The sequence below is a fragment of the Melanostigma gelatinosum genome (genome assembly GCF_949748355.1).
Source record: "Melanostigma gelatinosum genome assembly, chromosome: 7".
NCBI lineage: Eukaryota > Metazoa > Chordata > Actinopteri > Perciformes > Zoarcidae > Melanostigma > Melanostigma gelatinosum.
Genome location: NC_136640.1, coordinates 9,558,958 through 9,573,551, shown reverse-complemented (window position 1 = coordinate 9,573,551; position 14,594 = coordinate 9,558,958). Strand labels below are relative to the sequence as shown.

At 43.6% G+C, this 14,594-nt stretch overlaps 1 protein-coding gene across 1 annotated transcript; it reads left to right on the top strand.

Moving 5' to 3' along the window:
- The first annotated feature begins 8,796 nt into the window (after window positions 1-8,796).
- tyr (tyrosinase) lies at window positions 8,797-14,502 on the top strand. Its single transcript, XM_079271303.1, has 5 exons — window positions 8,797-9,925; window positions 11,580-11,796; window positions 12,342-12,489; window positions 13,170-13,351; window positions 14,114-14,502. The coding sequence occupies exons 1-5, from the start codon at window positions 9,098-9,100 to the stop codon at window positions 14,359-14,361; spliced, it is 1,623 nt and encodes a 540-aa protein (XP_079127429.1). The 5' UTR covers window positions 8,797-9,097; the 3' UTR covers window positions 14,362-14,502.
- The last annotated feature ends 92 nt before the right edge of the window (window positions 14,503-14,594 follow it).

Here is a 14,594-nt window from a genome sequence, read left to right as displayed (position 1 = left end):
TTTCCGGAATTCTCTAAGTGCCACTAGGAGCTGTTCCTGGCTCCCACACCACATGGCTGAGGCCAGGAGACGCAAACACTCACAAGATGTGTGTCCCTTGTGTATATTCCCCTCACTGCCACAGCCAATTTCCTCAGTCATTCTATCTCAAGTCTCATTAAATAAATAAGATATGATACACACCTTATCTGACAATAAAGGGTCGGAAGATGTTACACAGCATCAGAATCTCTCTAATTCAGTATGTGGTAAACACAATACACCACATAGTAAAATGCACCGTAAACGTGCTGCTGATAACTGTTGACTCTGTGGGATTATATAGTCTCAATAATCCATGCATGCATGTATACGTCGTCAGAGGGTGCCAACACATTAATAAGGACTTCACCTGCTGCAGCAGCACAGACAAGGTGTGACACAGCTGCGACTGCTTTACTCTCCCAAACGAGCTCTGACCTTAAATCACTTCTAATGTTCCATCACTTGCAGCCTCCTTTTCTCTCCTTCTTTCTCAGCCTCCTTTTTCTGCGACCTCGTTGTACTTTGATTTTTATTGATTTTGTTGTTCTGCTGTTGTTTAGTCCCAATACATGAATTGATTGACTGCTGTGGTCATTTTTTTTTGTAAAAGTAATCACTGACATGCACGAACAGCGTCTGCTCGGACTGCCTCTCTCTCCAAGGAGAAATAAAAATCCAGAGACGACAACAACAATGACTGGCGCAGCGCTGTGCATCAGTCAACCCGCAATGGGAGCTCAGAGTCCGTCATTTGCACCGAATCAAACACACACACACACACACACGCGATTTGTTTTTTTCTTTTTACAAGCGAATGGTGCAAAGCATGACAGAGACACCGTCTGAAATGAACATAGCCACAGCATGCACAGATGAAAACCCAGTTTGTGATGCCTCTCCGTCTTATTGGCATGACTGTATCTCCTACAGTCTATATCAGTGCAACGGGCTGCTCTTTTCTTTTAATAACTAGGTTACACCGTTACGGGACATAACCTTATAATGTAAATTAAGGATAACTAGTCCAGATCTTAATGCAGGTGAGTCCCTTTACAAATGCTGCAAGAACAATAGGTGTTATCAAAGTGCGACAAAATCACTCTGAGCAGAATATTAAGTAGGGTAGAGAGGATAAGTCTGAATAAAACACGGTGGTCTATACATTTCTGTAACATCCTACTGCAAACCTTACCTTATATGAATCTATGTCTCTCCGGCGCCACTGCTACGGTCCCGCTTGATAATTAGGTTGCAAGTGACATTACCACAGAGGAACAACGCTGCCGATAACGGTGTAGCCCAATGTCAACTATCACACACACCGGAGCGGTCCCGATTGCTGTGCAGCCTCCGAGCTCCCTACGTTTTCCAGTCACGCACACCTGAGCCTGTCTCCAAACACCTCTCTCCTTCGTCCCGCCCCCTTTTCCTCTCCGCTGCTCCTCCTCCTCTCCACAGCCCCTCACTCCGCATGCCCTCCACTCATCTCTCTCTCTCTGTCTTTCCACACGTACCCCCGTCTCATCCCACCTCTCTGCTAGTTGTACCCTCTTATTTCCCCTCTCATCCATCCTTTCCAACTCTCGATCTTTATTAATTTATCCTCCAGTCAAGTGTGCCCTAATTTTCCCTCAAATAAATTTCACTAAAATAACCCATCTTTTCATCACGTTAGCCTCCTCTCTTTTCCTTTGTACGTCCTTTTGGTCTCTCAGTTTGGATTCGGAACATTTCTTTCACATCATCCATCTTGCCTTATCCTCCTGTCCTTCATCTCATGTCTTCCAGAAGAAAAACCAGAAGAAAACCTGTTTATGAGACTGTTCAAGCTAGCAGATGGTTTGCAGACCACTAATTAAAAGAGAGCAGTTGTCAGAGAACGGGCCTTGTTGTGTGTCTAACGTTGATTGTCTTGCCTTTAGCTTAGCATGTTCTTACCTCAATACCATAAACAATGGAGCGAAGATGTTTTTAAAACGTATTTATGTCATCAATACAAATGTGCTAAGCTAATAATGTTAAGCTAGTGTTACTCTACTTTATGATTTCGCACATTTAACTGACGTTAGCTTAAATTATTCCGCAGACGTTAGCCTAGCCTAGCAGACTTTAGCTAACGATACGTTGCTAAAGCCTGTTTCCCCATCAGTTTGTGATTCCACCTTTCCCCAAACTCCACTTTTCTCCCATTTAACATCAACAAGTCGTCAACCATTAAAACAACGCCGTGAAGGAGACACGGTTTTATTTAATGGGGGCAAATAATTCGACGTAACACCTGTTACCGGACTCCAGCGCGATTCAGCCAATCAGAGCTTGAGTTCCGGGATTCACTTTCGTTCTCTCCTGTTCGGTTTAATTCTAACAAATTAAAATATGATTGAATGGCGTGAATATACAGTAGCCTATTGCCAACGGGTGTTGTAGAAGGTTCACATTGTCGTAAGCAGGCTTTATTAAGTCGCGCCAGCAAAGGGAACAACAAACAACATAGACATAAACTGTGCAGTGTGTGGTCAAACCGAGCATATTGATTTATTTGATATAGTGTCTTCTTCTCTCTGCACATGTTTGTTTTGTCATTTCCCTTTATCCCACTCTGTCTATCTAGCACCGTCTTGGTCCCTCTGCCGATACTTAATTAACAATAACAATAATAATACTTTATTTGTATAGCGCTTTAAAAAGGTACTCAAAGGCACTTTACATGGTAAAACAGAAACAATAAAAGCAACAATACAAACAAAAGAGCTGATATAACAGCAAGGAACGACACAAAAACGTACGTATATAGCTTCACAGGTTAAAAGCAGATTTAAATAGATGAGTTAAATAATAGCTTAATGTATCCATGGTTCTTCTTATAGCCTAATTAGTAGCACGAGGTGGACTGTCTGTCTCCCCATCTGATCAAATAGATATCAGAGGTGACACTGTGCGCTGGGACAATGACGCATTGGAGGAGATCGACAACATTTGAAGTTGCATAGCCGTCACGGGAGTAAAGAGCAATAGGCTGTGGGCTTACAGCTTCGCATGGCGTCCACTTAAAATACCCACAGAGATCAAATCATTAAAGATAAAAAAAAAAAATCAATACAAATATAATGGAAACATCCTGCTTTCCTGCAAACGTCTCCACTCAAATATGTCACTGACTGACTGCCACTGCCAGCAACGACGATCTGTTTTGCACGGAAATAGACTTGCTGTCCCCTGTTTTTACTTGTAATGGCACGTTTAATCTAACTGTGGCCTTTTCAATTTGAGTTGTTTCATTGTTTTTACTTGACTTGAATCAATGATTAAAACAACAAAAAGACGCTTTCTTCAACTCTTTGTTTGGAAATGTGTCTTGGCATCAAATGGGCTAAACAATATTCCCTTTTAAAAATAAGATAAAAACCACAGTAGCTACCATGTCACTGATGTTACATAAAGTTTGCAGTAGGAAGGAATTATAGGAGATTAAAAAACATCAGATGTCACCATCGGCTCCAAGTGAGTATCCTGGAGACACCTTTTCACACCGGGAATATTAAAGAAGTGATTGTTTGTCATGTTTTGTGCATCCCCTTGTTGCAGTCACTTTGACATGCATCCCCATACATGAACTTGACTGCTGTATAGAGAAATAAATGCATGAGAAATTGTTTTTACTCCACGCCACGACCCAAAAAGCAAGAGAAGTTACATACCTTTGCTTGCAGGACAGGTGAATGCCCCTAGAGAAACACAGCATCCCTCACTCGTCCATCAGCGCATCATGCTGTCGGTGGGTCATCTACTTTTTCACTATGGCAACAAACCCCCCTGTCCTCTCTCTCTCCGCCTCCAATGAGGATGCTCCGATAGCGTCACAGGTCATCCTCTCTCTCTCTCTCTCTCTCTCTGTCTCTCTCTCTCTCTCTCTGTCTCTCTCTCTTTTTCCCTCTGCCTCGATATCACACCTACCTCCAAGGTACCATCTGGAGATACAGGCCTAACGATTGAGAGTAGCCCGGGAGAAAGAATGAGAGAACGAGGGAGAGACAGGGAGAGAGGGAGATAGAAAGGGATTTAGAGAGCTTGGCTTTGACAAGCCTTGGATTCATTTCCCAGCCAAATGCATTTGGGATTAGCAGACCATTAAAAGAGCATAGATATAGGCTACACACACACACACACACAACTACATCAATTCCCACACTGTTTTTCTCACACACACGCACACACACACACACACACACACACACAGAAAGGTCAGGGTTAGTAAGGCTATCCTGCATGTGTGTGTGTGTGTGTGTGTGTGTGTGTGTGTGTGTGTGTGTGTGTGTGTGCGTGTGTGTGTGTGTGTGTGTGTGTGTGCGCGTGTGTGTGTGTGTGTGTGTGTGTGTGTGTGTGTGTGTGTGTGTGTGTGTGTGTGTGAGCTCGAGCTGGAGTCAAGAGCTGGATCCTCCGAAGGACACAGGGGACCTGAAGGCCAGCCTGTACCTGACCTTCCTCCTCAGACTGCTATAATCTCACTGAGACTAAAGCTGTTGATGATTCCAGCAGCTGTCTTAAGATCACAAAGTCACATATTCAATCAAGCAGCTAACAAAGTGGACATCTGGCAAGTTAAATGACAATACGTGAGATGTTACAGTACGAGTTGTGATGTTTGAGTTTCCCATGGGAAAGTAGTCATGTACGAGCCTTTGGTATTGGTCAATCAGTGTCAATGTGTCCATAGTGTCCAGTTCTGTCATGAACATCACCACCAGGCTGCTAACTGATTTCCAATATTTACTCATTTTGATCGATCTGGATTATGCGTTTACCGACGATGCGATGCATCAATAATTGACTTGATTGATGTATCGTGTGATGTATTCGATGTTAGAATGCAGACTTTTGGAGGATCTTTGGAGATTGAACAAGAGACTCCGACACAGTTCCTGTCTGCTGTCGCTCTACAACATGTCTTTGATTTTCTAAATAGAAATGTTTAAAACGGATGAAATGACAGAATGTTCCATGGCAACCGTTCACTGCTGTAGTAAAACAAGCAGCCAATGAAGTCAATGTCTCTCTCTCTCTCTCTCTCTCTCTCACACACTTTCTCTCTCTCTCTCACACTCTCACTCTGTCTCTCTCTCTCTTTCTCTCTCTCTGTCTGTGTCTCTCTCTCACACACACACACACACACACACACACACAGACACACAAATTCAACTCTTCATCATGATTGATGCAAATTTGGATCAATAAGCAAATTACGATTGAAACAAGTGACCGAGCAGAGTGTGTTGCAACACGAAGAACTGGATTGAAAGGTATGACAGATGAAAATCATCCCGTTACCACACTGCATGTGCGTAGTCTGACACTGACACTGTTGAGCAGAGTGCGTGGGCAACAGTGGAGTGCATCACACGGCGACAGGTTAGAGGAAAATTAGATTACAGTGACGCAACCAGGACACCCTGACACACCTGCACTGTGTGTGCGTGTGTGTGTGTGTGTGTGACTGGTGTGTAGAACAGCACATGCATCTAAACATCCATAGGGTAAAATTCACTTTTTACCACACTCCTCCGCAAATCACAAGCACAACAGAGTCAGTGTCACAGTCGACAAATCAATTATTCAATGGCATTTCAAAATAACAGTCGGTTGCCACAGACACGTCGCTGATTTACAGGGTTGTCACTTGTCTGTGATATTCCTACTCTAACTAGGACAAACAGAGACAAAATAATGGCAACAGAGAAACGAGGACGTCAGTTATGAAACATTCAGTCTCGAGTAATGTGATTGCTGCTTCATTGAACAAGTAAATATTGGGGTATTAATGTCACTTTTAAGTGAACTAAACAATACGATTGTGACATGTGGCAAACATTAATTTCTAATAAGCCTCATCATCTTGATTGTGTTGCTCTTGTCATCATCAGGTACTTACACTCACTAAATATTATTTACATTACGGCCTTCTTAAAAGGTTTAATACATCTCAAATAGATTTTGAAAATCTGTCCCACTAGGTTAGAACAATGTCACAATATCAACAATGTTCGTGTCAGTCGACAGTTTGACACAAAAGGCAGATCTGTCCACCTACTTCAACATTATGCAACTCCTCACAATGTTGAAACGCCCTGTAACCAGGTGACAAAGTCTCACCTCATTGGCAGATTTATACCTAAGTATAAAGTTATTGTGAGAACAGAATGACGTGAATCTCCCTCAAAAGAGAAGCCCATTGGAACAAGTGGGTTTAGCATGTTATATAATCTATAACACTGTGTTTATTGTTTATTTATAACATTTTAAGAGGAGAAATGCGAATTCAACGCACTTTAAAAAAGAGCAAGTGTCCTCAGATCCGCTGGCAGGCTGTTCCAGAGTCTGGGTGCATACAAACTAAGAGCAGCCTCAGCGTTGATTGTTAACTGTCAGCACAGGTTGACAGGCTGTCATGGTGTCTCTGAGTACCAGGACTCCCTGATAACAGGGACGGCACACAAACTGGGGAAGCTGCAGCATGTCAATTTCACCTTGCAGTCCCAGTGAAAAGGGAGCCACCCTTAAAACAGAAAAAAATCTATTCAAGGGCTGCAACTAATGATTATTATTGATGAATATTGTTACCTTAATTCATTGGTTTTAACTACGGTAGTTTTGTCGACAGAATATCGGAAAAATACTCATCGCAATATTTCCAGAACTCACGGTGATGGATGTTGATTTGTCTGATCAGAAGTTGAAAACCCCAAAAGATAATTCAGTTTACTGTGAAGGAAAACAAAACAAAAGAAGAGAACATATTCACACCTGAGAGGCTGGAACCAGTGAAGTTATGTCTCCCCTTGTAGTAGAAACCAGTAAGATGTATCTTCCCGTGCAGGGCTGCGGGGTGGATTTTGATACGAATAGAAAAAAGTCACATAAGCATAAGAAACACCACCAGCTGGTCAGCTGACCAGTGTGCTCCCTTCCCTCCTGTCTAATTACAATTGATGAGCCTAAAAGCCTGCTGTGACAGCCAGTCGCCTTGTGGCTGTTCCTCTGTTTCAGGCAATAAACGGGTCATGCTGCCCTCTTGTGTCTGGTTGGGACAAAATAATAAGATAATTATGAGAAAGCTTTACTTCATGTCACGTGGTTGTTGAAATATTCTGGAGTTCGTGGTGTGAACTGCTGTAACCTGAGAGCTTTAAAGAAGGTGCAATTCTCAGTAAGTTCAAAGACAAAGCTCTCTCTCTCTCTCTCTCTCACACACACACACACACACACACACGCACACACACACACACGCACTGCATGCTCACTTTTCAGAGCAGCCCTGCAGACAGGTTTATCCTGTGATGATCATTCATGTGCGTACTACTGCGTTCCTGCAGCGGGATAAGCTGCACCCCGTGCCTGGCAACGGCAGCATGTGACCGGCTTGTGATCCCGAGGTTTGTGCGGATGACTTCGTGCCCTGGGCCCGACTGTAAACTTCTATAGTCTGCAGAATCACAGGGAGCCAGTGCACAGTGAGGAGGAAAAAAACTCACTCACTGTCCGTCTTCCTCTTAGCTTCCACATATTATAGATTCTTGTGTAATGCTGGTGATTGTCACGCTATGGTGAGGACACCTTCAAAGAGACCCTTATTTTGTAACAGCCTACATGTAATTAAATGCTTCTTAAAGCCTGCACAACTTGTGAACTCATGAATCAAGTCAATAAAGGGATCATAAGATGTACACACAAGTTACAACCATGTTGGATTGCAGTTTTCAGTGTTTCTTTTGTAGTCCATATTGTTGATTGTACAGCTCTGCTTCGACTGATATCACCCCTTTGCAGATGCTTTTTGAAGCTTTGTTATTTACACATAGCTCTGGTGCCATAGAATAACTTTTATTGTGTAATATTGAGTATTATATTGAGTGTTGTAAATACTTGGTAATCTGGCTCACTTTTAAGAACCACATGGAACACCTGACAAACAAACTGAATATTGGATTTTGCAACAAATCGTGCTTCTCTTTTGCTGTCTGTTCTCATACAAATACAGAACATAAACTGTCACAAGATATTTTTTACATCAGCTGTACATGCTCCTCACAAACGAAATGAGCTCCAAAAACGTTTAACTTGTATATGTTTCACATGTCCTCACATAACTAAATCCAAATGGAGATATTGTTTTTGTCTAAAAAGAACTAAAAGTGCACCCTGAATGATGGCTTAAGATATCAGTGACATAATATGTGTGTTGCCCAGACTAATATATACCGTATTTCCCATGCAACACGCCAAATAGAGCAGAACCACTGAGCACACTGACCAGCACTCCTTCAACCAGAGGAGAAACTGAGTTTGGCTTGACTGAACACCTGCAGAAGCTCACTTCTGATGTCACTGTGGTAGATTCCTATTAATATATGCTCAGTTTCTTTTCCAATTCTCACTTTTTCTGCTTCAACCTCACATCAACGTCACACTTGATCATGCATGAACTCTGGCCCGGTCTTTGCCAAGGGTAGAAACCACATGAGTTTCTGCCTGAGGTGGATCAGGGGCCAACTGGTCTCAAGACAAAATGTAAGAGGAATCAAGAATATTATCCTGAGCATGTGATGGTGTACGTGCACATTCTTGAGTATGAGTGTGTGGTGCGTGTGTGTGTATGTGTGTGTGCCTGACAGAGTGCGTGAGATCACAATGAGATCACACACTTTGCCAGAGGACGGCCCCTAAAACGGCTCAATGAGTGGCAAGAGAACATGTCTTTTGGTGTAAGAGAGCGGAGGAAGGAGGTTCGGTGGAGGGTTAGATTGTAGCATAGCGGGGTAGCAAGTTTCAAAAGTTAGTAATTGGTTGCTTGTATACATACAGGTACCCTGAAGAGTGTGTATTTTTCACTAGAAACCATCTCTAGATCAAATTTGGTTGTGTGAAATCTGGCTCGTACTGACGAGCAGTAACTTTACGGCGGTGAAGCTACTTCTCTGTGCCACAGTTGCGTCTGACCTTGCCAGCTGAAGTCTGTGAGGACATCAGGTCCTGTTGTGTCCACCTTTGCAGCAGGAGTTTACGCTGTCTGACTTTCACCATGAGGAGCTTGTATGTATCTGTCGTTCTGCTGCAGCTCATTGGGACTTCTTTATGCCAATTCCCTCGCCCGTGTGCCAACTCAGAGGGACTCCGGACCAAAGAGTGTTGCCCGGTGTGGGACGGTGACGGCTCAGCCTGCGGGGCCCTGTCAGGCCGTGGTTTTTGCACTGAGGTGGAGGTCTCAGAAGAGCCCCATGGGCCACAGTACCCACACAGTGGGATTGATGACAGAGAGCGCTGGCCTTTGGCTTTCTTCAACCGGACGTGTCGCTGTGCTGGAAACTATGGAGGTGTTAACTGTGGTGAATGCAGGTTTGGTTACTGGGGTTCAAACTGTGCTGAGTACAGAGAGTCAGTGCGCAGGAACATCCTGACCATGTCACCTGCTGAGCAACAGAAGTTCATCTCGTATCTGAACCTGGCAAAGAACACCATCAGCCGTGACTATGTGATCTCCACGGCAACAAGAGCAGAGATGGGTGAAAATGGGGAGAACCCCATGTTCTCTGACATCAACAGCTATGACCTGTTTGTCTGGATACACTACTATGTGTCCCGGGACGCCTTCTTGGGAGGGCCAGGGAACGTATGGAGAGACATCGACTTTGCCCATGAATCTGCAGCATTTCTGCCGTGGCACCGAGTCTACCTGATCCACTGGGAGAATGAGATCAGGAAGCTGACGGGAGATTTCAACTTCACCATCCCATACTGGGACTGGAGGGATGCCCAGTCCTGCGAGGTGTGCACCGATGCTCTGATGGGCGGACGCAGCCCCCTCAATCCTAACCTCATCAGCCCTGCTTCTGTCTTCTCCTCGTGGAAGGTAAGAAAACGTCTCTCTCTGACTCAGTGAGTGTGTCTGTGAGCACAAACTGTACGGATATCGATGTGTAGATATATGAGCCAATCTTTCTTATCCATTATTAAGAGACAAAAAATGCCTTTACCCACCAAACAAACAAAGGCTTTTTATATTTCAATTTCATTCAGCAGATCTGTTGCTCTAAAGCAGGGATTCCCAAAGTGGGGTGCGCGCACCCCTGGGGGTGCGCGAGCTGCCTCTAGGGGGTGCGCGAGAGGAAAAATGTAATGGCGGTGCAGTCCTGTCTCCTAAAAATTACGTTCCCCCAAAACTAAAATGCATTCTCAATTACGTTTTACCACGAACGTATTTTCTCCCTGATTACGTTTGTGTTTTGACGTACAAATACGCTTCTCATCAACATATCTTTGCTGTACTCTAGTCTTTATGTTTCTGTGATCTGCCTCGCCTCTACCCCGCCACCCACGAGTTGTTGACCCGCGGCCTGTTCCGAGGGCTGACAGACCCGACGATCGGGTGCCTCACGGCGGGGACGGCTGGAGACCTCGCGTCCCAGCGCCAACGGGTGAGCGCCCGCCACTCGGAACCATAACACCAAGTCCCGGATTTCACCCGGGGGACATTCTGGAGGTATTGTGACCGGGTGATGTGCCTCGTTGCTGGGGAGGTATGAGCCGAGAGTGGCGGGGTGTTATGGAGGTATATATTACAACTCGGTGTTGTTCCCGTGCGTGGATGAGCGCATTTCTGCCGGAGACAGGCGGCGTGTTGTGGTTGTATTCTGACCGCGTAATAGGGAGAAGGAGAGGGAAAAATGTTAAAGAGATGGTGGAATGTATGATTGGAGAGAGAGAAGCGAAAAAGTTGCGCGTGATCCCGGTGTCCAACAACACTCTCGCGCGCATCGATGCTTTGTCCGAAGACATCCTGGCTACATTGGTCGGTCGCGTGAAGAAGAGTGAGTTTTACTCTCTGCAAGTAGACGAGTCTACAGATGTGGCCAATCTGGCCAATCGTCCGTTACCTTCGTAACGTTACGTCCGTTACCTTTTCGAAGGCACGGTGCAGGAAGAGTTTTTGTGTTTTTTATCTTGTAAACAAACGCCACGCGCGAGCAAACTGTTCTCTCATTCGTCCGATTTTTATGCGGCTCTGTTGTTGTTTTTTTTTAAGGTGTGTGTGTGGGGGGGGGGGGGGGGGTGGTTGGGGGTGCGTGAACCCGGTCGGGATGTAGAAGGGGGTGCGTGGCCTAAAAAGTTTGGGAACCGCTGCTCTAAAGCCTCTTAATCAAAAGAAATTAATGAAATGTTTTGAAACACTTTTTTTTATGAATTCATCCTGGTCCAGTCAGCATAAAAGATCAAAGTGAAAATCCTACTTCAGAGGCTTTGTATTCACATCGCAGAAAATTTATCTTAGACTTTATTCTGAGTTATTCAGATAAATCCGTTTGAAACTTTGCAAAAGTTCTTGCACTTCATATTGACGTGTGGAGCTCTTTAACCACAGTGTGTGTGTGTGTGTGTGTGTGTGTGTGTGTGTGTGTGTGTGTGTGTGTGTGTGTGTGTGTGTGTGCGTGCGTGTGTGTGTGTGTGTGTGTGTGTGTGTGTGTGTGTGTGTGTGTGTGTGTGTGTGCGTGTGTGTGTGTGTGTAGGTGATCTGCACCCAGCCAGAGGAGTACAACAACCGAGAGGCTTTGTGTAACGCCACCGGGGAGGGTCCACTGTTGCGGAACCCTGGGAACCATGATACCAACCGCACGGTGAGACTCCCCACAACAGCTGATGTGGACTTCACTGTGGGCCTCACACAGTACGAGACGGGACCCATGGACCGATTTGCCAATATGAGCTTTAGAAACGTCATAGAGGGTAGGAGTGGTTGAAACACACACACACACACACACATACTTTAACATTAATGTACTTCCATGCTGAACCATCGAACCTGAACCTAATCAACGGTCTAATCTGTCTGATGAGTTTTGGCTCACTTAGTTTATACAATGTCAGAAATACAGTCACATGTGTGTGTCTGTCTGTCTGTGTGCATACATTCAAAGAGAAGCAAGCACAAATACAGACACACACACTTAAACCTATGAATGGTGAGACACCAGATGCTCAAAATGCATCTATCCTGGATGGATTATTTATAATTACTAATTCAATGTTCTGTTAATAAAACACTGTTTTATTTTTGCAATACCTTGTTGCTTGAGACTAATAGCAACCGTTTTTCGTCACATGGTATTGACAAGGCATGACACAAGATTCCAAGGGAGGATTTCTGTTTCTAATTTAGATTTTTCCAAGAGCATCTCTCAAAAATAGTCAATTCCATCTCAAAGACTGCTATCAAAAGTGACACAAAGAGCACTTTAAACACAAGTGAGTACTTTTCTTCCCTCCTGCAGGTTTTGCCAGTCCAACGTCAGGCATGGCAATGACAGGCCAGAGCACCATGCACAACGCCTTGCATGTCTTCATGAACGGCTCCATGTCCTCAGTGCAGGGTTCGGCCAACGACCCCATATTCCTGTTGCACCATGCTTTCATTGACAGGTAGGATGAAGCACACACGCATGTCCACTCATGGCACACAGGACAAAGAGAGCACACGGTGTGTTTACACAAAATCTCTTCGTCATCTGGTCAATTGTTTCTATTCACTGCAGTGAATAGCCACATCTGTTTGTGATGAGGAATAAACATTCATGTGTTGGAAAGGAGAAAGAGGGAGGGGTTACAGGAGGCAGAAACAAAAAGAGAAAAGTAATACAAGGAAAAAAGAGAGACGGGAGTTTAAGAATAGTGAGACGGGAGTATGAATAATGGTGTCTTGCACATATTCAGGTAGCTTTATGTAGAAATGTCACAGTTATTTGTCCTATAAAGTTAATAAAAAATACTTACTTAGAACACTCATGCATAATTCAATTATACCATTCTTTAAAAGTATGAAACATAAACATATTTTAAACATTGTTTCTAATGAAAAGTATTTTATTAAGGAAACCAACATATTTGAGACTGAGAATATTTAAAGATCTCCACCTCTCCCATTTAATATTATTCGCTTTATCCATTTTCTTCCTCTACGTCTTTGCCTACCTCCTTGATATGAACATTATATGATTTCTTGATTCCTTTTACTATCTTTATGATAACAATCTTTACCCACAGTTCCCTTCCTCCCTCAATTTATCCCGTTTATCTCTCTGTTCCTTCCTTCTCTTCTCCAGCATCTATGAGCGCTGGCTCAGAGCCCACCAGCCTGTCCGGACCAACTACCCACAAGCCAATGCTCCCATTGGCCACAATGATCGTTACTACATGGTGCCCTTCCTGCCTCTCCACAGAAACGGAGACTACTTCCTGTCCGACAAGGCTCTAGGATTTGAGTATGCCTACCTGTTGGACCCGGGTCAGTACACAATAACAAACAAGCTCAGTTAAAGATTGTTTCTACTTTTTCTTCTATATATATATATATATATATGTATAAATATATACATATATATGTGTGTGTGTATGTTTTGGAGTATGAATTACAACATTACATTAATATTGTACGACTGCAAATTTAAACACACGTTAACTGTATATATTTTTCATTATATATCATATTTTCACATATTATTTTATTTAAGTGTAGATCAACTTTATTGTGACCTTAAGACAAGTTTCTCAAAGGGGACAATGATGTATACAACACATCAAACCGGGTCATTTGGCTGCTGACAGGTCTACGTTGCATTGAAAGGTTCTTTGTTTGTTGGTGAACAAAAGTAGCTTTCAGAAATACACGAGACTGATTTAATCTCAATACACTTGTGTATTTATGTGATTCATAACGAGAGGCAGCAACATGCATCGATTACCATGGGTAATTGTGGCAACAGCATTTATAATTAAATAATTCAAGCTGTATCGGTTCCAGAGAGGTGTAGCAGATATATTGATATCGCTAGATGGCGATTGAGAGCGCAAAATAGAAAATCATTTCTGGCTATGCATAGTTTACATGATGTTTTCTCATCATTTTGGTGATGTAATTCATAAGTCATTCACTTAAAAATAGCCATTTTTCCAAATATTCGCAACTAAGGTTTCATCATTTCTTCTGCATCCTTTTTGAAGATGTCATGTATAAAAAAGAAAGATTAACATCATATCTCCACTACAGGCCAGAGGTTTGTTCAGGAGTTCCTGACGCCTTACCTCGAGCAGGCCCAGCAGATCTGGCAGTGGCTCCTGGGAGCCGGGATCCTCGGGGCGTTGATCGCCGCAATCGTCGCCGCACTGCTTATTGTTGCAAGAAGGAAGTGGAAGCGTAACCAGAGGAGGAAGAGGGCGACGAGCTACGGAGAGAGACAGCCATTACTGAACAGCAGCTCGGAGGAAGGCTCGTCTTCATATCAGACTACTCTGTAACACACAGATACTGTACATACAGCTGAATGAACTGTTAGGAACACTCAGTGTTTTCATGTAGCAAATGCATGAGACGAATCCTGGTGCAAGATCAAATTTGCTTTTGATTTCCCAAAATAAATCTATTTAAATTGTAAGGTATCGAGCAGATGTGTTGTCTTTGAGATTTTTACTGCTCAGACTTTGGCCCCCAAATTCAGTGGAGGTGAAGGGAATTTCATTGTGATGATTAT

Coding starts and splice junctions, on each gene's coding strand:
- tyr (XM_079271303.1), top strand. CDS start 9,098: ATGAGGAGCTTGTATGTATCTGTCGTTCTGCTGCAGCTCATTGGGACT. Junction 11,797..12,341: donor CTTTAGAAACGTCATAGAGG/GTAGGAGTGGTT, acceptor TCCCTCCTGCAG/GTTTTGCCAGTCCAACGTCA. Junction 12,490..13,169: donor CACCATGCTTTCATTGACAG/GTAGGATGAAGC, acceptor TCTCTTCTCCAG/CATCTATGAGCGCTGGCTCA.